The sequence below is a fragment of the Ambystoma mexicanum genome, chromosome 10, assembly GCF_040938575.1.
Source record: "Ambystoma mexicanum isolate Mex_15411 chromosome 10, UKY_AmexF1_1, whole genome shotgun sequence".
NCBI classification, from domain to species: Eukaryota; Metazoa; Chordata; class Amphibia; order Caudata; family Ambystomatidae; genus Ambystoma; species Ambystoma mexicanum.
Genome location: NC_090932.1, coordinates 293,925,333 through 293,951,935, shown reverse-complemented (window position 1 = coordinate 293,951,935; position 26,603 = coordinate 293,925,333). Strand labels below are relative to the sequence as shown.

General features: G+C 45.5%; 1 protein-coding gene across 2 annotated transcripts in view; it reads left to right on the top strand.

Moving 5' to 3' along the window:
* Nucleotides 1-26,603, top strand: part of GPC1 (glypican 1) — a 409,732-nt gene that overhangs the window by 128,412 nt on the left and 254,717 nt on the right. For both annotated transcript variants that reach the window (XM_069617862.1, XM_069617863.1), the window contains one exon: nt 24,590-24,748. In XM_069617862.1, the coding sequence (XP_069473963.1) occupies nt 24,590-24,748 (159 nt within the window). The remainder of the gene's footprint in view (nt 1-24,589; nt 24,749-26,603) is intronic.

The following is a 26,603-nucleotide window of genomic DNA, read 5'->3' as shown; positions in this document are numbered from 1 at the left end:
GAATGGCATGACCCGGAGAAGATTGCAATGCCCCGCTTCATGTCCAAACTTTACCCTTTGAAGGGCGAGACTTTGCTGTCTGATCCAGTTGAGGTCGACGATATCCTCGCCAGCCTGGTGGGTCGCTCCTCTATGTCGGCTGAGGAGGTGGCCGTCCGGGATCCAGTGGACCGCCGAGTTAATTCTGGCCTTAAGAAGGTTCATGCAGGGGCGCATCTGGCCCTTCGAGCAAATATCTATGGTTCCTACAAAGCTGAAACAGTGTTGAATGGTTTCAGGGAGTTGAAAAAGGCTGTCAATGAAGGCTCTGATTGTGCCCCTTTGCTTACAGACATGCAGAGACAGGTTGAGTTTTTGGCCGATCTGGCTTTTGATGGGGTGCGTGGTTCAGCCATGGCCATGGGGGCTGGTATATCTGCCCGGAGGCATTTGCACCTAAGGGACTGGAAGACTGATGGGTCTCAGAAGGCGGCTGCCCTGAAACTTCCTTTCACTGGATCCAGGCTTTTTGGTGATTGCCTTGAGGATAAGGTGCACAAAGTTTTTAGGGCGGACAAACATGCTGACAAACTTCGACGCAAGCCTCCTTCAACGGCCAAGAAATCTTCCTCTGGGGCTGGTCCAGTGACCAGCAGGTCTTTTCCTGGCTCCTCATCACATTCTTTTCGGAGAGCTAGGGGGGGTCGGGGTCCTCCACGCTCTTCACGTCCTGGGCCGGCACCTAAGTCCTGACGGTTTGGAATTGCCGGTGGGCGGGCGGCTCCGGCAGTTTTTTCCAGTATGGGAAAGGTGGTGTTCCGACTCATGGGTTCTGGACACAGTACAATGGGGGTATCGAGTGCATTTCCTGTCTCCTCCTGTCCAGCATTGCATGGTTCGGACTGTGGTTCCCAGGTCTCGGCTCAAGAGGTTGGCCATGGACGCCGCTCTCTCCGAATTAGTGTTGAAGGCGGCCATCATGCCCGTTCCTCTCCCTGTGCAGGGTCAGGGGTTCTACTCACGGGTGTTCCTGGTCCCCAAACCTTCGGGGAAGTACTGTCTAATTCTGGACCTCAAAGCCCTGAACTGCTTCGTCCAAAAGGAACACTTCAAGATGGAGACTTTACAGAACATTCTTCTGATGTTATTAAAGGGGGATTGGATGACATCTCTGGATCTCCAGGACGCTTATTATCATGTGGCTCTCCGTCCCTGGCACATGCAGTTCTTCCGCTTTGCAGTGGGATCCAGACATTTTCAGTTCAGGGTGCTCCCATTCGGACTGCGATCTGCCCCCAGAGTTTTCACCAAGCTGGTGGCCCCCCTGGTGGCGCACTTACATCTGCGGGGCATTCAGATATTTCCCTACCTGGACGATTGGTTGATCAAAGCGTCCCGCCGGCAGACTGTCATTTCTCATCTCCGATTGGTCTGCCAGGCATTGCAGGACTGGGGTTTCCTGGTGAACTGGCAGAAGTCCCAACTGGAGGCTTCTCAGGATCTAGTTTTCATTGGTGCACAGGTTTGCACCAGGATGGGGAAGGTGTTCCTGTCCCTGGAGAGGGTCCGTCGCTTGCTGACTGTTCTGGGCAGGGTTCTCGGGAGGCAGTATGTCCCGGCCCGCCTATTGCTGAAATTGCAGGGGCACATGGCTTCTTGCGTGTTTCTAGTTCCCTGGGCCCGTCTTCATCTACGCCCCCTGGTGTCCTACCTTCTCTTCCACTGGCTCCCTTCATCTCAAGCTTTCGAGGCTTTGATTCTGGTGTCTCTGGCGCTGCGGGTCTCCCTGCAGTGGTGGTTGAGGGTTCCCAAACTACAGGCTGGGGTGTCCCTGATCATTCCTCCTGTGACCACACTTACTACCGACGCCAGTGGAAGGGGCTGGGGAGCTACGTTGGGAGTCCTCTCTGCTCAGGGGTTGTGGGATCCGGAAGAGAGCCATCGGACATCCAATTGGCGAGAGTTGTGTGCCATTCTCTGGGCTCTGGTGTACTTCAGGAGGTTGCTGATGGGCCGGGCAGTTTTGGTCCGGACGGACAATACGACAGCTTTGGCTTACGTCAACCGCCAAGGGGGTTCCGGCCGCTCCTTGAATGGCCTGGCAGCTCAGATAGGTGCTTGGGGGAATCACATCTGGTGTCCCTGGTGGCTTCACATATCAGGGGGGTGGACAATGTTCGGGCGCTACTCAGCCGCCGGTTTCCCTCCTCGGTGGCACTGGTCCTCTCGACCCAGGTTTTTGCAGAGATCTGTGTCAGGTTCGGGACCCTTATTCTGGACCTGTTTGCGTCTCCAGCCTCAGCAATAGTTCCCCTCTTCTGCTCTCGTTTTCAGAGAGAGGGTGCGTGGGGGGTGGACGCCCTCTCTGTGCAGTGGCCTCAGGGTCTCCTTTATGCTTTTCCACCTATTCCTCTTCTGCCTCGGGTGGTTCAGCGCATCAGAATATCCAGGGTGACTGTATTGTTGTTCGCTCCGTACTGGCCCCGCCGGAGTTGGTTCCCCTCTCTGTTGGAGCTTCGGTGCCAGGAGCCTTGGCTGGTTCCGAAGTGGCCTTGTCCCCTTCTGGGGGGACTACGGTTGGGGGTCCGCCAGATACAATGGGCAGTGTGGATATTGCACGGGCTAGGCTGATATCTAAGGGGTTTTCTGGTCCTGTGGTGGATTCCATAATGAATGCTCTTAGACCCTCCACTCTGAAGGCTTACGGCAGACATTGGAGCCATTTCCGGGACTGGTGTGGGCGGTCTGGGATCCCCCCCTGCGTTCTGGCCTCCCCGCTATCCTTCAATTCCTCCGGGATGGGTTTGACAAGGGCCTGGCGGTTTCCACGCTTCGCTCTCAGTGGGCCTCCATAAAATTCCTTTTGGGGGACTCTGATGGGCACTTGGATGGGGAGGTGTTGGTGGGGAAGTTGCTCAGGGGTTTTTCTTCTTCCCGTCCTTGTACTTATAAGGGGCTTCCTCCTTGGGATCTCCCTCTTGTCTTAAAGTTTCTTCAAGGGCCTCCCTTTGAGCCCATTTCCGAAATTGATATGAAACATCTGACGCTGAAGACTGCTTTTCTGATTGCCATAACTTCTGCCCGTAGGCTTGGGGAGATTGGGGCTCTGTTATGTCAGCCCCCTTTCCTGAGGGTTCTGCCGGACTCGGTGGTGCTGAGGTGTGATCCGAAGTTTCTCCCTAAAGTTGTTTCTCGTTTTCACACCTCTCAGGATCTGGTTCTCCCTGCCTTTTTTCAAAATCCGCAAACGCCAGAGGAAGTGGCCTGGCATAACATTGATGTGCGGCGGGCGGTGTTGGAGTACTTGGCTAGAACGGCCCCTTTCCGCCGCTCTGACAGTCTTCTGATTACTTTTGGCCCGGCTGGGGCTGGGCGTAAGGCATCTGTAGTGTCCATTAGCCGATGGATCCGTCTTGTGGTCTCCACGGCCTATGTGGCTTCGGGCCTGCCTTTGCCTGCGCACGTTCAGGGGCGGTCCACCAGAGGTTTGGCGGCCTCATGGGCCGATGCTAGGGGGGTTTCTCTACAGGAGATATGTAGAGCTGCCACTTGGGTTGATCAGAGCACCTTCATCAACCACTATAGGTTGAATGTCTCCCACTCGGGGTTGGTTCCTTCGGGGTTGGAGTTTTGTTTGTGGGGATGTAAAATTGGAGTTATTAAAGGTGTGTGTTTCTGCACTGTTTTGACTCTATGTCTCATTGGGACCTTTTTCCCCGTTTGTTGCTTTGGTATACCTCATGAGGTAAGTACTGGGATGAGGAAGAGTGGACGTGGAGGTAATGTTCTGAGTACTTACCGGTAATCTTCATTACTCATAGTCCTACTCTTCCTCTTCACAGTACTGATGACCCTCCTCACCCTTCCTGCAGGGAAGGTCCCATGCTACGGCTTGGTAATATGAAACTAAGTGACGTGGGTGTGGGGGAGGAGTTATAGAAATAAGAAGAAATAGAAGAAGGTCCTGTGTCGGAGGCGGGTGCCTCATGAGGTAAGTACTGTGACGAGGAAGAGTAGGACTAGGAGTAATGAAGATTACCGGTAAGTAATCAGAACATTCCTGTCTGCCAGCTATGAAGACCTACTTCCAAAAAAACGGGACCACCGCAGTTTCCAATGGGAATATAATCTTGAGAAAGGGGGGCGGAGCTCCAAATACCGGGACAGTCCCGAAAAAACCGGGACGTCTGGTCACCCTAGGGCCTAGGCAATCGGTTATGGCAGGTTTTTTTTTTTTTTTTTAGAAACGTCCATTTGTATTTTACAGTATATCTGTATTTTTCCATTTTTATTTCTCTGAAACCTAAAATTACAGTGAGCAGTTTCTTGCCTTTATTTTGTTCTTTTTTTTTCAGGGCCAATTTCAAGCTCCAACAATCCTCACATGAAAGTAGCAGAGAGGCTGACCAACTTTCTGAAATCTTACAGAACTCTGGATGCGCGTGCCGTACAACAAAGTTACACTGCCCTAGAAAAGAGAAAGGCATCTTTAGGATTAGGAAGGGCCAAACATGCTTAGTTCTCATTTTTTTTATTTTTTTTATTTCCAAGCTCATCGTGTCCCTTCATATGGCAGATATGATTTATAGATGATTAATTTCCAAATTATTCTTCCACATCTTATGTGATTAAATATACTTATTATAATTACAAGCTGCTAATCCCACATGTGACTTGCCTTCTTTAATAAGTCCTTTATTTTGTAAGTCATTTATCATCATGCTCAAAATGAGGTAGTCCTGCCTCCCTTCCACATCTTTTTTGATGAAATGACTAAAGCTATGCAGGGATTGGCACTTCAGATGTTTTGCACTTCAACTCCCATCAGTCCTGGCCAGGATAGACAATGGTGAGGGATCATGGGAGTTCTAGTCCAAATAATATGGAGAGCTGCAAGTTGTAGACTCCTGCATGACCTCCTTTTCGTTCAAACGACTGATTAACACGTTTTGCTAAGTGTGGTGTTTAATGGCGGGTTGGAGTTCCAAGTGATATAGACACCTGGCGCCTCACTTTTGTGTGTCTATCATATGTTACTCAGCGCCCCTCCGTGGAATATATCCCTGTAGTTGATAGCTACCCATCTCTCACTCGTATAGCTTGTGACCCATATATGAATATGCCAGAGTCTCACAGAGAAAATACACTGCTGCACTTCAAAGACTTTGTAGGAATAAAACCGGGAATTAAAACCGGGACTGACTCTGCTGAGAGGGTCCAGTCTCCTAGCTATTACTGGTGCCTCTTACCCAGGAGAGTCCTGGCTGGAGGGTAAGAACGGCTTCCACCGTCAGCAGGCTGCGGTGGGGTCCAGGGTCACATGCTGAGGGAGGAGAACGCCAAAGTGCGGCATCAGCGGCCAGGGTCGGATTGGCCTTTCGGCCGTGGCTGGGCCGAAATCGTCTCTGGGGAGTGGGGGCCGGTTTCTTGCCATGCCTGGGCCGGTTTGGAAGAACATTTAAAAAAAAAATATATACATATTTTTTTCAATGTTTTTTTTTTATTTTCAAAAAGCTTTTCATCCTTCTTAGGTCGATAAATTAGAGCGTCGCATTAGCCTCTCTTTGGGACCTTCTACGCCAGCTGCAGCATCTTGTGGCCTACGTGAGCAAGTACATTTCCATCCTATTATACTCTCAGACCCACTGCGATCCATCAAAACTGCGCAAGAGTGCCTTACCCCTAAAATATTGGGAAACTCGCCTCCAAGCACTTTTTCTTTAAATAGAAACCTGCATTTTGAAGATCCTCCTAGCCATGATTCTACTCTTAAAAACTTACCTCAAGACCATACCACTGCTCAAGTATATTCCCAACCTTTAATCTCTCCTATACCGACCGATGTGAACTCTTCCCATCTGATTGAACAAGAGTTACACTCCTTCCCAGTCCTGTCTCGTATTCTAAATTTACTTGACAAAGGACATGAGTTTACTCATGAACTCCTAAAGGACTTAAGAAACTCGATCTCTTCTAACTCATTGCAACTTGCTAAACTCAAGGGCTTCATTTTGTCCCAAGAAGCTTGTTATAACTTTCACACAGCTTGCCCTCAACGTTTGGCTGAGTCAGTAGCAAAGAGTCTGCCTGCTATCCCTGCTGTGCAAATCTGCACTTCACAAAGTACTCAAACAATAGATGCTCCCTTTTTGCTTAAAGGTATGCCTACTTCATTTGCGAATGCAGTAGTACCATCGGCATCAGTGGATTGCACAAATTCCATCTCTTCTTCCACTGAGTTAGCCGAAATAGCTAAACTTCAACATGATAGAATTCTCCAAATAGAACAAATAATATTCAACTCAAAATTATTTGACATGGAAGCCATTGGAACGGCGCGACCGCCCGCTCTGACTGCCCCTCTTGTCAACTCTCTTCCTTCTCCAGATAGTCCATCCGCTCTTACAAACCTTTTAGATGGTGTTGACTCCGGTGAGCCACTATACGACTCTGATAGACCAGCAACTTTATACCATCCTTCACGTAGAATGAAAAAGGCATACCAGAGAGCGTTGAAACGCAGAAATAAATCAAAAGCAAATAAAAACCCTCAATTCTCTAATGACTATGTAGCCCCTATCAGGCAAGGCTCTGCTGCTAATTGCGTAGCACTAGATGCTGTAATGAACATCTCGCAGTCAGAATCTGAAGACTTACAGCTAAACTCGAGTCAATTAAATGAAGAAAGTCAAATTGCCCTGCAACTGAAATCCGTTAAAAAAACAAAAAAAGAGAAAAAGAAACTCTTACCGTCAACACTTCTCCAACCTATTGTAGAAAACTCCTTAGAGGATCCAAAGGCTGTAGTAGGTGCTGTATGTGGTGGAGGCAGTATCCAGTCTACTGCCTCTTGTCAAGCTAATTTGTGCATGTTTTTTCCTGCTATAGAGAATAAAAAAACCTCATGCTCAATTAATGTGGCTAACTCTAAGTCAGATGTTTTGGATCATAACTCTTCTAATCTGCACGTTGCTCAAGTGCCGCACCAGCTTCCCTCTCTCAGAATTTCGCAGATAGAACCCACAACTTCTCTCCTACAGAATAGTACTCTTCAGCCTTTATCTTCTGAAGTGTCTGTACAGCGCTCTGTTCTGTTGTCAGCTGAAGCAAAATCCTCCACCACAAAGTCTGTGCCTACTGCAACTTCTACATGTGTTGATTCTATGCTGCCTATATCCATTTGCGTTGAGAGACAAGAGGGGCCGGATTTATCTAAGCCAGTCGGTCCCTCTACTCCAACACTCACTGTACTCAATAGAAGCCTAACTGCCTTCAGTGATATTCCTGAGGAAACTCAAACACTGATCGGCTGGTCTAGCGATCCCCTAATTAATGGCATGGCACCGATTAACCATTCCTTCTTGATGAACACGTTGTACAAAATTCCCTCATTACGTAACCTGATTTCACAAGATGTTGATTGGATTAAGCTGCCGTTGATTAACAATAATCGGATGGTTTGCAAAGTCTTATCCCCAATTATTGCTAAACTTATTTGGGAATATAAGAATGATCTGCTATTCTTGGGACTGGAATTGCAAGCTTTCTCTACTCTGGAAAAGGCGATGCAATTTCTAGATTTCACTCCTCCTCGGATAGTAAAAAATTCTAATACCTCGAAAGATTCCTTGTCTGAAACTTCAGAAAATGCTAAAATCTTAACACAATTGGCTTCTTTGACCACTGCTTTAAATGGCTTTTTAGGGACCTTACCTACTTTACTCCCTCTTAATATACCGGCAGCTTCTACTTCGTCTTCATCTATAAACTCATAATGTAAAAATTTCATTCTTCAGTCATGGAATTGTTGTGGCTTCAAGAACCTTTTAAATTGGTTTCAAAATAAGGCTACAAATTCACTTCCTACCATTATGCTTCTACAGGAAACTATGTGTTCCAACAATTTTTCTCTGGATGGTTTTACAGCATTCCATCATGTAGCGACTCAACCATTAACAGGGCGACCAGTGGGAGGCATTTCCATACTACTCAATAATGAGTTACGATTTACAATTAACAACCAAATTGCTACTCAATTATTTTTGATGGTTGATGTTAACATCAATATTCATGGGATAAAGAGAATAGTGTTTATATCACTTTACTGGAACCCCTCCACTCTCCCCATTGTTGATGCTCTTATCTTGCTCAACGATGTGCTCATGGACATCCACCACTATCATCCTCCTCCAGAGATTTTAATTGGTGGTGACTTTAATGCACACTTATATGCGGCCTCTTTTGGTATTCCTTCACAGGCTACCTCACAGCATGGGAAAAACTCCTATGAAAATGGTGTTAAATGGTCTAACTTTCTTGCGGGCTGGGACCTTTGTGTAATTAAGACACATCGTTCAAGCTCTCCATGCACTTGGCATAGGGGGAATGCTTATTCTATTATTGATTATATAATAACGTCAAAGTTCTTGTCGGGCTTACTTTCACCAATCGTTCCCTTTTTCCCACATTATGGCGATCATGCTATTTTAGTGAGCACTTTTTCAGTCCAATCTGACGTATTTTTTAAGTTACCTGCTTTGGCTTTAGTCCAAAATGATAGGCCTTTTCTCTCAATACGCTGGAACCACTCCACATGTCGATGACTGACTTTTCTAGTCAATCGTGATTGGTGGTCGGATCCGCATACTGATGATAACTCTTCACAAGCTTTATTATCATGGAATACTCTGATGATACAGAATCACCTTAGAGACATAGCAGAATCTTCCTCTATGCATTCCACTATTCCTAACGTAGCGCCAAGTTTAGCTTCTAGCCTTGTTAACATAAAAAAGGAAAAAAACTCTGCCATTCGTCTTCTTAGAAAGAATCTGTTGAATATGAGCTCCATTTGTTATATAAAAGCTAAAAATACTCTTCAAAGAAAATTCAAAATGCAAATTAAATCGGCTCGTGCTAACTCTCATTTAATTGACAATCAAAACATGATTCGCCTAATCTGCAAAAAAAACACCAGAGATATTTGGAAAATTCTTAGAGCCTCGTCCAATTCGGACCATCCTCATATGGAATCAGCAATTGACGGTATCTCTTGGTTTAACTTCTTTGAGCACAAATATTCATTGCCTATGCGCTTTCAGAAGGTAAACTTACTAGACCTAACTAAATATATACCCGAGACTTGTCCATGGGATATAGATGATATTCTTCTAGCAATCTCAAAGCTAAAATCTTCTAGGTGTGCAGGCCCGGATGGTGTACCCCCTTGTGTGATAAAAGATGATCCATTATTCTGGGCCAATGTACTCTTGAAGGCAATTCAAAGTATATTTAAATCAAAAAGCATTCCTCTATCCTGGACTTGCTCTATTATTATTCCCTTGCACAAATCAGGACCCCTAAATAATCCACTTAACTTTAGGCCAATTGCGCTCATTGATGTGGCTGCAAAGATCTTCGCCTTATTGCTGCTAAAAGATATTGAAAAATTTATCTTAGAAAGGAAGATACTTAATAAAGTACAGACTGGCTTCAGAAAACATATGGGGACACAATTAAATGCCACTATTCTTGCACATCTGATTGCTAAATCCCATGAACCTGCTAACGGACCAATTTTCATTGCTTCCCTGGACCTATCATCTGCTTTTGACTCTGTAATTCGCAGCAGACTGTGGGCTAAAATGCTGCTGCTCGACTTCCCCCCTGATTTAGTGGCACTTATTGCTCTTTTACATCATAATACTTCATTCCGGGTACGGATTGCAAGCAATGGCCTTCTGACCCCATCTATTCCCACAGCTACTGGTGTCAAGCAGGGCTGCAACCTTGCAGCAGTCTTATTCAACTTATACTTGATGGATATTGAGGGTATCTGGGATTTCTCTGAATCTAATTCGGTCCGCATTGGCAAGCTTCAATTATCTTGGCTTGCCTATGCTGATGATGTGCTTTTATTCGATAGCACACAATCAGGGCTCCAGAGCAAACTAGATACCTTTTCCTCCTTTTGTAAAGAAAATAATCTCTCCATCAATGCTGCTAAATCAAATATTCTCATATTATGCTCCAAAAAAAAAATTCGTAAATTTAAGTGGCAACTCGATTCCAGATACCTTCAAGTTGTTAATCAAGTGACTTATCTTGGTTACAACCTGGCAAATAATGTTTCCGCCAGCTTTTGGAAAAGAGCAATTGTTGAAAAAATCTTGCCGTTGCAAAATCAAATGCGCATAATTTATCGTAAATATTGTAAATTTACTTTGGCGCCCCTGTTTGAGTTCTATTCCATAAAGGTAGAGGCCACTTTACTATATGGTCTGGATATATGCTTGGTGGATTTGTCGGTCTTCTTAAACAAAATACAAGCAAAACTGTGGAAAGTGACTCTTCATCTCCCTACTTCTTTGCCAAATGCACTTGTACGCCATGAATTAGGCCTAAACTCTTTGGCATCTCGACATCAGTGGCGTCTCTTGAAACTTTATCTCAAAATGAACTTCCCTCTAGAAAACTCGCTTTATGAAGATTTCCACATCATGCTGAGAGAATCGCACCCTAGATCGATTACACACTTTCGACAGCGAATATTTAACATTCTAGCTGGGCTTAATCTTCCTGCCGAAGATTTAGAGATCAAATTAAATATTGCCTATAAACGGCTTTTCAATAACGACTGGGCAGCAACTTGTCTACAAATATCTAAACATGTATCATATATGGAATATGCATCCTATAGACACGCACAGGTTCCACGTCTATCCTATCTTATGCTATGTCCTAGTGCTGAGACCCGGGAAATCTACATGTGATTTCGATTTGACCTTATTCACACTAAATCAAGAACTCAATTTTGGTCCAACAACGAACACTTCTCTGCTGATACTACTTGCAGATTTTGTAAACTTGGAGAATATAGTGAAACTCTAAAACACCTCTTTATGATTTGTCCATTTTTTGAAGCAGATAGACAAAGAATCATTTTTGCTTTTAATCCCTATAATACCGAACTTGGAAGAGATTTAATTTGGACGCGCTGTATGTGGGGCACTTCAAAAGCAATTATTTTGGCAACGGTACGCCTGATAAAAATCATTGATGCAGCAATCTCTCAACAGCTAGAGACTGTACACTCATAAAAAAATGATATATTGCATTGAAATTTTTGCTAATGTATATATTTTTTAGACTGCAGAAAGGCTTGTTCATGAATAACTGCCCGTCTAATTGAATGATTTTACTAGCTCTTTGTTATGAACTATGTAGTCTGTATAATTGTGAAAACTCCGGTTGGAGAAGCTGTCTGTGCACTATGAATATCTTCCAAAAGTGAACGCGTACATACTCGTTATGTTTCTAACATCTTGCTGTCTAGTAACTATGTTTTATTTATTTATCTTAAAATAGAAGTAAATTTGCTGTAAAAAGTTTTATTGTAAATTTGAATGTGATCTAAATGTGTAACGATGCGTAAGCATCAAAAACAAAAATTAAAAAATTTAAAAAAAAATAAAAAAAAAAATGAGTACCAACACAGGTTGGGTGATATTGTATGCATATTTGTTCTATAAAAAAGAGCTTAAGCGTAAGTGCTATACAATAACATATTATCATTTGGTCTTGTACGTCTGCTTGGATTCACAGTCATTTAGTGTACCTAGGAACAATGCTATTTGATGCCACTTACTGTTTTGTCAAGGGGTGAAAGGTCATGTTTCATCGCTTCCGGGGATATCACTTTGAGGTGGGTGCAAATAACATCACTTCCGGTGATGTCATCAGAGGTCAAGGGTTGTGAGGCAAGTGGTGGGCCACTTTTTTGAGGCGAGGGGTGGGCCACTTTTTCTGGGGTGACCGGGCCTATTTCATGTCCCAGTCCGACCCTGTCAGCGGCCAGGCCGAGATCCCAGGGGCTCAGAGCGGCAGAGTGTCAAGCAGAGTGTTGCGGCCTCTTCAGCGTGGCAGCAGAAAAGAGGGGCTGAGTGGGCGGGCAGCAGGACTGCTCCAGAGTCCAGGGTACGCCGAATTCAGCTCCAGGGCCATTGGGCATTGGGACGCAAGATGCTTCCTTCCCCACCAGTGATACTCCAAAAACCCTAGATTCTAGCGATGGCTTGATGCCGCCATGCAAGCTGGTGGGAGGAGAGGGTGCTAGGGTTTCTTGTAATCTAGTGCAGAGTCTGGCCTTTTGCCAGCTAAACACATGTTGCATGCGAGAAGTGGGATCAGGGCCATTTCTTGTGGCTTGGAGGTCCACAGGGCACAGTTGCTTTTGTAAAAACGCAGGATCAGCTGCACCCCGGCTGTCCTTGGAGACTAACTTCGGAGCCCAGGATGAAAGAGCTATATTTCCATGTATCTGTTGTTTTGCTTTGCATTCCAAGTACTAAGAAAAAGGGTCTGTCAAGTATGTTTTTAGCATGCCTTTGTTTCAGCAGCGTATGTTAACAGGTAGGGATTAGAGGTAGGTGACTACAGTCACAGCAGTGAGTGGGTAATTGGGAGTGATCAGCATTAGTGGAATGTCACCCAGGAAGTGCAAGTGCAGGATGATTAGGAATGGGGAAAGTGCCGTTCCAGGCTGTGTGAATGTGTGCCTTTAAGTCTCCATGGTACAGCTATAAAAGGCCTAATTTTTTAACACACAGATGTACCCACTAGAGCTGGGATTGTATGTGGTCAAGTGCCTAAATTGCAGACTGGGCTCAAATCATGGCTTCACACTTATGGTGACCAGATTTTCAAAATAAAAAACTGGCACGGGCGCACGACATAGAAGCAGGACTACAGTTTTAGTGGACATAAACACAACAGGTGGACTAAAACACAAATAGGACTCCAATAAAAATCTATTCCTACTTCTATGATGGTGTTGCAGGCACAGAACTCTCATTGGAGGAGAGAGACCAGGGAGGAAGGGTGAGGAAATGGGGGCATAAGAAGCAAGCAGATAGAGCAGTACAGGGCCCGATTTCCGAATTTGTTAATCGGTTCCTGGCAAAAACCGGGACGGTAGCCACGCATCCCTCAAATCCTGGGACAGGGTTTTAAATCTTAAAAAACTCTTGGGATGCTGGGACCAAGGGGCAAATACCAGGGCAGTCCCGGCAATACCGGGATGTCAGGTCACCCTATTCACACTAAGTGCGCAATCTTGGGCAAAGCATGGAATCTGCAGATTGGGAAGTAAGGCACAGCCTTCTCCATGAAGACGGTGCGACCTGGATTCCACTACTCTCTGTCCTCTGCATTGGGATTGGACCTCAGTGACAGAAGGAGACTTTGCTGGCCCCTTCCCTTGAATGCCTGGATGTGCAACAAACGCTATGGTTGGCCAATGCCCTGCCGTTATTATATCCATCCAGGTCCAGGTTCGATGAAGCAGCTCAAGGCGACATACGTCGCTCAACAAAACAACTAGGATCTTTCCAATAGAGGTGAAGTTAAAGTTTAATTAAACAACCAAGAAATGAGAATTATGGAGACACACAAAATGTAATGTGTGCTTCCTCTGCCTGAGGTATGCTGCTGATGTAGTTGCAAGTGATTTTTTGGGCCATTAGGGCTAACGTGTCCAATATGCACTCCATTCCTTTTCGCCCATGGCCAAGGACTGGGGCTTGCTGGCAGAATGGTGTTTTGTGTGGGAGAAGAGCTGTTTCAGTGCTCCGAATGCCAGTTGTGGACAGGGAGACCCTGAGAATTGAGATATAGGTAGCAACTAAACAGGCATCATTCACTGAGGCCTTTCGACATCTGGGATAGCTTGATCAATCTGGTTGCCTTCAACTGGTAACTAGTGCAGTTGATGATAGAACATCTGATGTTGTTTCATAAATGTGGTTTTCAAGATTGCGTAGAAAATGTTGATTCCATGTGACGCCATTGCGCAATTTTCGCGAAACGTCTGGTACAATTTTCTTGCTCATCTCCGTCATTACAAGAGGTTTCACGGACTTCCATGAGGACTCGCGGGGACTTCTTCTGCAAGTATTAATCCCCTGCTCCAAAGCTGGAGCAGAGTCTGAGACCTCATTTAGAGCAGAGGCGTAGACAGGGTAGGGCCTGAGCGGGCAAGGCCCACCCAAAATCTGTAAATGCCCACTCAGCAGCACTGTGTGATCATTTACAGATGGTATGTCACTGCAGTGGGCCCAACTACATTAGCTTCAGGCCCCACTTGTTAGACAATCCCTGCTACGCCTCTGATGTAGAGAGAGAACAGAACCAGCCACCCGTCTGCGATATTGGAGGCAGAATGTGGCGGGATAGGAAGATCACAACGCAGAAGAATTGGTCTAATTTGTCTAATTTTGTTTTAACAACTTTGGCCGAAAATATAGGGTAGGGGGTGGGTAATCATGATCATATAGGGGTGGTCAGGGAGTTGGCTGTGGGGGGCTGCAGATGGGCTAATCAAACTAGAGAAAAGAAATTGTATTCAACAAATTCTTTTTGATGTAATCACAAAGAACCGAATGTGGCGATGCCCCGACTGAGTGCCAGAGCTGAGTGCCAAAGCTGAGTGCCAGAGCTGTGCAACACCTAGAAGGGGCAAGTCTGGTAGACAAAGGATAGGGAGAGTGGGCATCACCAACTCACCATTGGCTCACGAAAAGCTTTATTCACAAGAAGGCAAAAAACTCAACATTCCACTTCAAATGTGCTGGGGTGCTAATCAGTCACATCCTAAAAAGAAAATTGAAAAGATGCTGGATGCAATCTATGCCCACCCAGTGAGATAGGGATGAGGGATGACTGGAAGCCTAAACACCCTGACCAACCCTGCAGAAAGAAGAGCTTTCTCTTTCTTTGATTAGCGCTAATACTGCACAAAATGGTTCCATGTTCTTAGATTGCCAGGTTTTTTGCAGAATATTTTTGGCTGAAAGAAACTGATTGCATTTAAAAACACATATTTGGGGGTCGCCCCCAGCCCCTTTCCCTATTATTTAGTCTCTATTCCCCACACACCCCTACCCCTTATGTCCCCTTAGCCGTCCCCATATTTTTCCATGAGTTTTCTCGGCTGAACATTTTCATCAAAAAACAGCGAAAAAAGCCTGCCGATGTAACATTGTTCCATGTTAAGAGGTCTGATGATGAAAACAAAATGCTTATATGAGGGCGGTAGACCTGGAAAATCTTGCCCATGTGCCCTATCAATGTATGGAATGATGCACCAAGGACGAGCCTGCTCGCCTACTTCATTCTCCGCTCCAACCAACAAGGGAAGGGCTTAACCCCTACCCAACTAATAGACATTAAAAAAAAAAGTGGCATATAGTTTTATATAAACTATACACAAATAAAAAAACTAAAAAAAACAAAAGTGACATTTACAAGAAAAAAAGTATTTTATCTCCACAGATTTAAAAAAAATCTAGGACACAAATCTCCAACAATGGATACATAAAGCCCATCAAAAAAAGACCCAAGTACAAGTCCAGTGTCCGCCTTTGCTAAAATAGTAAAAAGTGCAATTATTACAAGCCAAAGGCCACCCGCCTCTGTCCTGCCCACACCCGGTACAGCTGTACCCCTCGTCTGTGCTCCTCTGTATATTACCCCCACTGTATATCTGTTCTGTTGTTACCTCTGTAAAGCGCTCCGTTGCTTCTCGAAGCGAGGTCCGCTCTCAATGAATACCATGATAACAGTAATAATAATAATAATAATAATATTAATACATGCTGTGCTGCTCTGTGAAAGGATTCACATGCTTCCAATCCCCGAAGGAACAATAATATACCCATAGATCTGCGAATCAAACCAGAAAATATAGCCCTGAGGAATATGCCCCAGCCACGTAACTGCACCATCAATGCCTGTGACAGTGCCCGGTGAGGAGGCCGAATGAGCTGGACACAGGCGCGGAATGAAGTATGGCTCCCATCCTGATGTAATATGGGGGATCACCAACCTTCACGGCCCTGCAGAACATGTAGGAAAGCTTTCTGTCAGTTTTGGTAAGAAGGGAAGCTCAGATCCCAGTCAGATGCAATTGCAAACTATATTGACTCAATAAGAAAGGAACTTGCTGCAAGGAGTGCCCCCCCCCCCCCCCGTGAACCTCACTGGATAAAAACAGTGAAAGCAACAAGGTAAAACAACAAAAGTATGCAGCTGTGATGGAGTGGAGAGGAGGAGCACATCCGCCAAGAGATCGTATGACAAGCTCATGCTAAAGACACGCCAACCCATGCGACCACGGCCATGCTATAGACACAGTGCTCCAAGTAATCCAGTCAAGAACAATGACTTCAAGCAAGCAGAGAGAACACATTTACAAACAGAAACAAAAAGCCCAGAAGGTGATCCACGGACCTTAGCGCGGGCTCCAACAGTCATGTAATGCAAAGTATACTCTCCTTTTTACCCTTCCTTCTCCTCTTTCTTCACTCGTTCTCTCCTTCCATCACTCCCTCTTCTTTTCCTATTTGGCCAGTGTATAATAATTGTAATGGTATTTTTACTTTTTTATCTGAAGTCCAATAGCTCAATGCAAAGAAAAAAATACAAAATAAAATTAAACCAAAGAAAACTTCTAATCGAACAGTACTTGGAAAAAAATTAACAATCCTGTATATTGCATTTGCAAGATTAAAGCAGTTTTCAAATGATTAGAGTATACAAAAACATCCTGAGTGCAAAAGGAACCGACCTGGAAAAACAATATTTCACAAACTTTTCTGTGAAACTAGATTTTTCATTGGAGGGTCCCAGCTTGACAGGTACATTAAGAGGTAGTCAAAGCCAATACTTACCATGATTTCATACAGTTTCCTTGCAATTAAATAAATAGTATTTAACTTTTTTGTTTTTTTCTTCTAATTGATTAAAACAACTTTTATAGGCATCCTGATATGGAATTTGAGGGGGCCGTGGCCTGCTTGAGCTATAAGGAATAGATCCCTCTGAGTTTACCCCACATTCATGCCTGATGTGCAAGTCAGGCTGAAACTGAAAAGGTCCCACCTCATGTACCGAACATGCCACCGATCTCCAAAGAGAGGCAGAAATCTGCCGAGAGGAATTGCATCCCCCAACAGATAACTTGCATCACCAGGCAGGTCGCGCGTCCTGTGTACTGGTGCCTAAATTGGGGGACAAGTCAGCATGGTATGGTCCCAATGCGCTGTAGGTTGAATGCCTTGGGGGGAGCGGAGTCCATGTATGAGAACATTTGTCAGAGGAATCTAGAATGTGTGTGTGTGTGCATTTTAGAAAAAGCAAAGTTGGGTAGTGCCAGCCAGGTCCCTACTAGCTACCCATGTCAAGCAGTCACGAGCATGGGTTGCTTTGAAAAAGATAAGAGAGCATTTGAGAGTATTAGAAGTACGTTATGTGTCTAGCTGGACCGAATCTTTGTCGTGGGGGATAGCTGCAATCTAGTGGCAGTGGTGTTGTGCAATATGTTGTTGGGAGAGGCGTATGGTTGCATATGTGTGTGGGTGAGTAGCCGTGCCTTTGGCTTACTTCCATAGGTTTAGAGTGAGAATAAGTACCCATCTGCTGTTGCTGGCTTCTTAGATTCGTATCTGCGGCATGGACTTTCTCCTGTGTTCTACTGGATATTGTTAATCAGGTTCATTCTTAATTCTTACCGTCCTTTCGGTGAATGTATGGGAGTTCATTCCTGCTCCAGTCATCCTGTGTTGAATAGCTAGTTCAAAAGGATAGGGTTAGTCAGGGTTCTGAGGGAAATAGACATGTCTTGAGGGCCTTTCGCAAGGCCAGGTGGTCCTCGATGCGCTGGATGCTAAGCAGCATAGAATTCCAGATAGTGAGGGCTTGGACGGAGAAGGTGGAGCCTCCATTTCTGGTTGGTTTGAAAGAGGGGATGACCAGGAAGATGGCATTGCCTGAACACAGGTTTCTATTGGGATGGTAGTGGGTGATTATCAGTTGAAGGTATTTTGTGCCTGTCCTGATTGTGTAGGGCTCAGTGAGTGATTCACATGGCTTTGAAAGTGACCCGTCATCCGACCGCGATCCAGTGGAAGACACGGAGGGCGGGGGTGATGTGCTCTATGGGTCCGAGGGTGAGGAGGAGCCTATTTGTGGAGGTTGGACCCTTTGGAGCTTTCTCAGTTGATAAGCAGGGGTGCCCAGGTAGAGAGAGTTGGCATAGTCTAGTCAGGAGAGGACAATGGCCCTGAATGCAGTCACTCTGTGGGGGTAGGAGAGGTAAGAGAGGATGTGTCCAAGTATGCGGAGGTGAAGATAGCAGGATTGTGACACAGTTTTGATGTGGTGTGATATACTCACTTCGGTGTCAATCGTACAACCCAGGTTTGTGACTGTGGTGGATGCAGTGGTGGGGAGGGGGATTAGGGGTTTAAGGAGGGAGCCAGGAGGTGGTTTGAGGGAAGATGGTTGTCTTTCTTCAGAGCATAATTACTATTTTTCCGGGATTGAGCAGCAGGTTGTTGACCGTCATCCAATGATCAATGTCAGTGAGGCAGGATGCGAGGTCGGAGAGGGGGAGGAGATGGACTTGGACATTTAAAAGATGATTTGTCTGTCAGCATAGCTGTAGCAGGTGAGAATGTGTAATTAGATTAGTGCAGGGAGAGAGCTCATGTAGAGATTTAAGTGATGAGGGGGTAGGCAGGTGCCTTGAGGACTCTGTTATTGATGGGACGGCCGGTCAAAGTGAAATGAGGGAGGTAGGTGGTTTGGTGTCTATTGGCGAGTAATGAGGAGATCCACATTAGTGCTTTGTCCCTAATGTCAAGGGAGTGGAGTCTGTCAATGAGGATGCAGTGGTTGAAATTGTCAAAAGCCGCAGAGAGGTCGAGGAGTATGAGTGCGGCACAGCCATCTGTGTCTGCAGTGTTTTTTAGGTCATCCCATATGGAGATTAGGGATGATTCAGTTCCATGGAGGTGTCTGAAGCTGGACTTGGCGGGGTCGAGAAAGTGGTTGTCTTCCATAAAGGTGCTGAGAGAGGGTGAGAGTTAGTAAAGCATTGTAGAGCTATGAGTCGAAGTGGCTGATGGAAGGAACTCCTCCTTCAACTGGTAGGTTGGGGAGGATTAGAGCAGGAAGTCAGTGAGGTCTGGGGTAATTGTGACCCTGTTTCATAGAGGGTTAAATGTTGATGGTCCTGTGATAGCCATTTGTAGAGGAATGGTGGGTGAAAGGAACGAGAAAAATATGGCTGTGGGTTCCGTCCATATGTGCGGTCATGGGGGAGGGTGGAGATGAGGTTGGTGGAACTTAAGATCGCATAAATAGTATGTCCTGCTGTGTAGGTGGCACCTGTTACCTGCCGAGTCATGTTGAGGGCTTCCAGGTTGTCCAGGAGTTGTTGTGTCATGCGGTTATCAGCGGCATCAAACCGTATGTTGAGGTCTCCTATTCGGGTGAGGGAGGGGTGGGAGAACAGTATGGCCGATAGGGAATCGTTTATTGCATTAGCTAAGTATCTATTGTAGCCGGGAGGCCTGTAGATGAGCAGGATGCAATGGGTGAGCGACGCGTTGATGATGAATTTCATTAGGAGCATAGTCTGCACTGCATGCGCTCTGAAACACTTGTGTACGAGTGCGATATTAATAAAGTATCATATGATATATCATATCATATCATGCTGGTGCCTCGGAGTGTGATATAGATATTAGATGGCTGTTTCAATCCTGCCACAGTTTTATTTGCCACACTTGCATTTTGAGGGCAACGGTTTGCCATATTAGATGGCTGTTTCACTGTTCCAACTGTTTGTATTTTACCACACTTGCATTTTGAGGACCTGGGTTTGCCATATTAGATGGCTGTTTCACCGTTCCAACTGTTTGTATTTTACCACACTTGCATTTTGAGGACCTGGGTCTGCCATTTTAGATTGCTGTTTTCAATCTTGCCACTGTTTGTATTTTACCACACTTGCATTTGAGAGAATAGGTTTCCAATTTTAGATTGCTGTTTCAATCTTGCCACTGTTTGTATTTTACACACTTGCATTTCAGGGCATAGGTTTCCCATTTTAGATGGCTGTTTCAGTCCTGGCTCTGTTTGTATTTGCCACAGTTGCATTTCAGGACATAGGTTTCCTATTTTAGATTGCTGTTTCAATCCTGTCACTGTTTGCATTTGCCAAAGTTGGATTTTGAGGACTTGGGTTTGCCATATTAGATTGCTGTTTCAATCTTGCCACTGTTTGTATTTTACACACTTGCATTTCAGGGCATAGGTTTCCCATTTTAGATTGCTGTTTAATCCTGGCACTGTTTGTATTTGCCACACTTGGATTGTGCCTCTAGGACTCCTAACTCAGTTTATATTACACATAGCCTCACACAGTTGACATGCACACTATTTGACTACACACTACACTAAAAATACATCACCCCCCTCATCCCGAGCACCAGCACCGTTTGAAAACAGCTGTCCTCCTGTCCTCCTTCCACTCCTCCAAAGTCATCATTAATGTTTACTTGAATGGTACTGCCTTGGCCCAAGGCCCTCAGGCCATTCTTCTCCTCTTTGATAGATGCTTCCCGTGCCTCATCAATTTCCTCCCTTCTCCTGATGCGCCCTCTTTTCCCTCCATGCCTTCCTTGCCTCCCCCTGTTGTCTCCTCCTTGGCTACCTTGCCCTCTTCTCCTTCCACTTCTGCCCCCCGTCAGGCCACTTCTACACCTCTGCAGGGCGTACCTCTGATTCGTACCCCTCCCCAGAAGTCTTTCAAGGATGGCAACCTTCTCCTTATTGCCACTGTTATCTCTCGCTCAGCTCTCAAACACTCCTCTCATGGACCGTCTCTCCCTCTCGTGCACCCTCTCCCCTCTTATGCTCCCTAGCTCCCACTTGCTCACCCTCTCTCCCTCTTGTGCAATCTCTCTTCCTCTCGTGCACCCTGTACCCCCCTGGTGTACCTGCTCTCGCTCAACTGCTCTGCCTCTCATTCAACACAGTGCTTTAATTGGCCGGTCCTACCCTTCAGTACCTGCACTTATTATTTTTGAGCATTTGAGTACCTGCACTTTTCAACAACTGAAAGAGAGTGCACTTTATTGCAAGTTAATGGACTAAGCTTCTTCAGCCTTTGCTGGGGAAAGCAGCACCCACCACCCACACTGCCCATGATGTCTCTTTCAGGGCCCACTCACCCACCCTGCAGAACAAAAGGAGAGAAAAACTTGCAGATACTGTGCGCTCCGCACGCCAGGCGAGGGCCACTATTTCGCTAACCGGGCTTCCCCTTTTAGATGATGGAGCAGGGATTGATTTGGAAAGCCTGGGAAATTACTTTTTTAAGATGTTTCTTTGTTATTAGCAGTGCCCATTCCCATGTGTAAATGTTTAAGTGATTGGAGTTGTGATGGAACGCTTTTGACAGAAAGCTCGCACACAGCACCAGTTGCCTACCAAATTTCTTACTAGGCAATGAAGTGAGCAATAGTGAAACTCCCCTTCTAGAGCTTAGTTTACAGCTATCAAATCTACTAGTTTGATACATAAAAAAGAAAGTCATTTTAGATGGATATTCAAACTTTCTTCACACAATGCATAACAACAAACGGGATGTTTGTGTGAAAGAATTTAGGTACACTGCTTTACCAAAGTGTGTGCTGCCTGGGACATAATTTAATCTCGCTGGGCACTGCCTGCAAACAACAGGGTGTGCCTAAAAGGAGGGACCTGTGCCCAAGGTGCTGTGCAGAAACAGCCGGAGAGGGAATGTCCGGCTTCGTAGCTTGTTGAGTACCTGCACTTCTTTTTTTCCATTTAAAGAACTGATACAGCCCCATTCCCACTCATGCCCCCTCAAATGAAATGTCTCGGGAGGATAGCTCAGGGGCAACATGCTCGCCTTGGAAGCAAGATAACACGGAGAAAACGGGTTCGATCCCTGAGTCTGCGCTTAGAAACCGCTGGGTATTAAGCGTGTTATAAATAACCAATCATATCATGAATGGAGGATAGCTCAGGGGCAACGTGCTCGCCTTGGAAGCAAGACAACACGGAGCAACACAGGTTCGATCCCAGGGTCTGCGCTTAGAAACCGCTGGGTATTAAGCGTGCTATAAATAACCAATCATATCATGAATGGAGGATAGCACAGGGGCAACGTGTTGGTCTTAGAAGCAAGACCAGGCAGAGCAACAGAGGTTCAAATCCTGGGTCTGCATTTAGAAACCCAACTGAGGTATTAAGTGTGTTATAATAAAATGTAATAATCCCTTTCTTGCGCCACACTTGCTTTCAGCTTCCCCCCCTTGCAACATTGCTCTCTCCTCCACTCCCTCGCACAAACCTTCTCAATCACTAGCTCCCTGGTTTTCTCCTGCCCTCACTTCAATATAAAATCGCCCACAACAAATACAATTTTGAGCACCAAAAAACCTTTTAGTATGCTGCAACATTTTAGATTTCCCTTTCCATAGCACAATATTCTGGCTGCTTCATACATTTAAAGCCGCCAGGTATTTTTGTGGGGTACAGTAGCGCACAGCTCTGGTTTGGTGACGTTTTTGATTGGGTAAATATGGTTTACAGTGAAAACTCCACCCAGTAACAGCATGGATAGATGATGCATGGATAGTAACAGCATGGATAGATTGGAAGTGATCTGCTGAGAATACATCCTTCCAAGACATGATGATTAACAACTTGGCATCATTTCTCCCACCTCGTGTCAATTATGAGGCCTTTTTCGTGGTTGTCAAGTTTCCCAGTTCCAAGCAGAATCTTTGAGCCAGTCCTGGCTTTTATTTATTTTTTCTGCACTACATGCTGAGACTTGTAGGACTGACCCTGCAATGGGAAAAACAAAACTACAAGTCCCAGCATGCAATTGGAAGCAGAAACTAGCACTGTCTCGAGGTGTCACACATGGAACTGGGAAACTTGGCAGGGAGGCTTTTTGTGAAGGCCTGAGGCCTTGAGAGTATGTGTGGCGAGAACGATGGTTTCACATTTTGTGTGAAAGAACCGTTCGATGCTTTCGGAGCCCCCTTCAGGCCCCATTCCAGCTGATCTGCTACACTTCTGAATTACTCAAGATCATTGCTGCCTGGCATATTTTAGCCTTTTAGCCTTTTAGTGACAATGCTTTGACAGTGTCTTAAATGTCTTATGACATGGTATGTTTTGCTATGATATGGCCTTACACCATTCTTCTTACTTAACTTTTGAAAAGTTGGAAATTAGGAAAAATGAATGCAATCACTCTTCCAGTTGATTTACCCATAACATGTTGGCAGGTGGCATAATCCATTCTTCATTTTGCCGCGCGTGATCTTAGGTTTTCCTTTGCGACCTGTGAAGTTGTAATACTGGGCAGCCAGGAGGCAATGATAACTCATCTGAGTATTTGCAGTAAACGTGAAATGGATTCCGCTGTATTGGCCCAGGAAAATGTCACCCTCAAGTCAGTGATGTAACAAAAAAAATGAGGAGTCGACCTGCAAAATGATGTGAGTGGCCCATGAAATTCACACCACTATGAAGCCTACAAAGGTACTGGCTTATCTGGGGGCCTTGCACAGTGACCCCTTACAGCACACATTCTCCAGGGTTTTATAGTTTGCCTTCAGCTAGAGTACCTCTTGAACCAAGCCTTGGGATGTACTAATCTTGAGATGGTCTAAACCAGTTATTTTTAACCCATGCTCCATGAAGGGGTCCATCACACCCCATAACCATCCACACAGGTAACATCTCACTGTCTTCTAGAGCACAGATCACAAGCATTGAAGTGACATTGAAGTGACACAATCATTTACCACAATTGTGTGAGGCCACTGCAGTTGGGTTTCTCCAGGAGTCTGTCCTAATACATGCTAGACTTGACTTTTATGGACTTCATTGTTTCACAGTGTGTCACCCTTTCTCAACTCTCATGCTGGACTTCCTTTGAATCTTGTACTCATGGTGGCCCTGAATCATGCTGTTCCCATCTTTATCTTGTATCCTGGCTTCAACATTATGGGTTACTACTGACTTCTGCAATTGTATTCACTCTCCCCTCTTGCTTCTCCACTCTTTGACTGCTTACTCTCTGTTCTCTCCCTTTCTCCCTTTTCCTATCTCATCCGCTCCTCCCCTTACTTTCTTCTATGCACTTACTCTATCAGAATTGTCCCTGGACCTAGTATGATAGCAACCTCGTCTGTCTCCTCCCCCTCCTCTTGCTTGCCCCCCCCCCTCCAGCACTATCTGAAATGTCGTCAGGCCTAGTACGATAGTTGCTTGTTTTGTTCCTCCCCTCCCTTTCTGCACCCCTCTCCCTCACCTTTTGTTTTTCTCCGGCTCTACCAGAAATGTCATCAGGCCTAGTACAGTAGTCGCCTGTCTGTTTCCATTTCCTTCCCACTCTCCCCTCCCTTCTTTGTCTATGTCTTAGCTCTTGCACTATCTGAAATGTCGCCAGGCCGAGTACAATAGTTAATTTCACGTCCTTACTATTCATGGCCTGTAAGAATGTCATTGTATTTTCCCTAGTTCCCTCACTTGCCGTGAAGCACTTTGAAACACATTCTGTATAGGCTCTAGATAAATAAACTATCATATCATATCACTGCATAGAAAACATATGCCTTTCGAGCCTATTATGAAATATGATTGTCATTTAGTTAAACATTTCAAATAATTAAAAAGCAACTAATATAACAGTTCATTATTTCCTTCCTGCTCTTAGGGGAGCACCTGAGAGTCTGCCCACAAGGCTACACCTGCTGCACCAGTGAGATGGAGGAGAACTTTGCCAACAGCAGCAAGAATGAATTTGAAGCCAAACTCAAGGAAGCCAGCCAGTCCGTGCAGGGCGTCTTTGCAGTTCAGCACAAAAACTTTGATGGTAAGTGATGACTTTTTTTCTTGCTATAGTTACATTGATCGCTAACATACAGGACAGTATTATAATGTGTAATCCACGTGGCCCTTCACCATTGGCAATTCTGACTAGGGCTGATGGGAGTTGTAGTCTAATGCGTCTGGTTTGGGCAGCTTTGCGGGTGGCTCTTGGTGGAGGGTTCTCAATTTCACAAAGCAGGTGTTGCTGAAAGGTAGCTGCATGTTAATGCGACAGCTTGGATGGGCGTGGCGAGTAGGGAGACATGATTGAAGATTACGATTTTGGGGAAGTGTTGCGGGGGATTGTTAGAGCTGATCTTGCATCTTCAAGTGGGTGTACAAACACCAGTTCAGTTTTTGAGCTGTTCGGCTTGGGAAGTGGAGTACATCAGATGCGCAGTGAGGGTGGGAGTCAGGACCTCAGTCTGCTGATTCCATCATAAGAAGAGTGCAACAGAGGTGGGTGGTATGTGCATGGTGGCACGTGGCATAAAGTGAGATGTGTTGTAAGGCCATTCAACTGATACCCATTGCATGAGAAAGCAGAAGGGTGGTGTCGCTGACCGTGTCATTGGCCACCAAGGCCAATTACTTCAAGTCATTGGACTCCCCTCCTGTTCTGATTTAGCCTTGGCCTTGTCCCGTTATCTACTTGTTGTCTTTGTGTACATGTGCGCCCTGATGCCTGTGGGCTTCTGGCGCGTTAGAAATAAACAAATAAATAAATTAATAAATTAGGAATAGATGAATGCCAGAAGGCAGGCATCACCTCCCTCAAGTATGTGAAGGGCATCAACAAGCACCTATAGGATCACGTCCCATACATGTACATTTCTGTAACATGCCCAGACAGGGGGGTATGTGCCCGCCGCTGTTGATTTGTCGGGTAGAAGCAGGTTCTCCTGAAAGGGTGCTTCATAAAGTGGGGATGGTCAGTAGTCTCGGGCTGTGGAAGTGTTAGGAATGGAGACGTTGCTTTCTAATAAAGGAACGATTTCAGATGATGTTGGTGTCTTACGGTAGTGGTGCCTTTGGAGAGGGAGGTAACTGTGATGCTGGGGGCTGAAGGAGTTCCTGGGCCGGGGGAGATGATATAGCATCGAGGCAGGAATGCTTCACCTGTGCAGAGTCCGTTTTTGCTTGTGAAAATGTTTTTGAACTTCAAGATGTCATTGTTGGAAAAAGTAGACAAGGGCTAAAGTGTGAAGTAGGAAAGTCTGGTTGCCCAGGGTGACATCAAGATTTAGGGTCTCCAGTTTATTCCAAGAGGGTGTAGCAGGCTTCTGGGAAGGCCACAGGAGAAATAACCTGGTAAATCTTCTGGATCTACGTTTTTCCTCTGAATCCTGGTTCCTCCAAATGTGTCTTTTTCACCTTTGCATATTTTCTCCCCCCCCCCCCCCGGCCACAGAGTTCATTGGGGATTCCGCTGCTCTATAGCCTCCTACCCTCCTTGAATTATACCTTTCCCCTGCCCTATGTATATTTCGAGGCACTTTGGAAATATTTGATAGTCCCATTTCGAAATTCAGAAGATTTGCTCCATTCAGTGAAACAGCATACTCCTATATCTTTATACACTGAGCCACTGATGCATCGCTCCCGGCAATGGGTCCACTGGATCTGCTCACTCCAACTCCTATATCTTCATACACTGAGCCACGGATGCATCGCTCCCGGCAATGGGTCCACTGGATCTGCTCACTCCAAGTCCCATATCTTCATACACAGAGCCACTGATGCATCGCTCCCGGCAGTGGGTCCACTGGATCTGCTCACTCCAACTCCTATATCTTCATACACTGAGCCACTGATGCATCGCTCCCGGCAGTGGGTCCACTGGATATGCTCACTCCAAC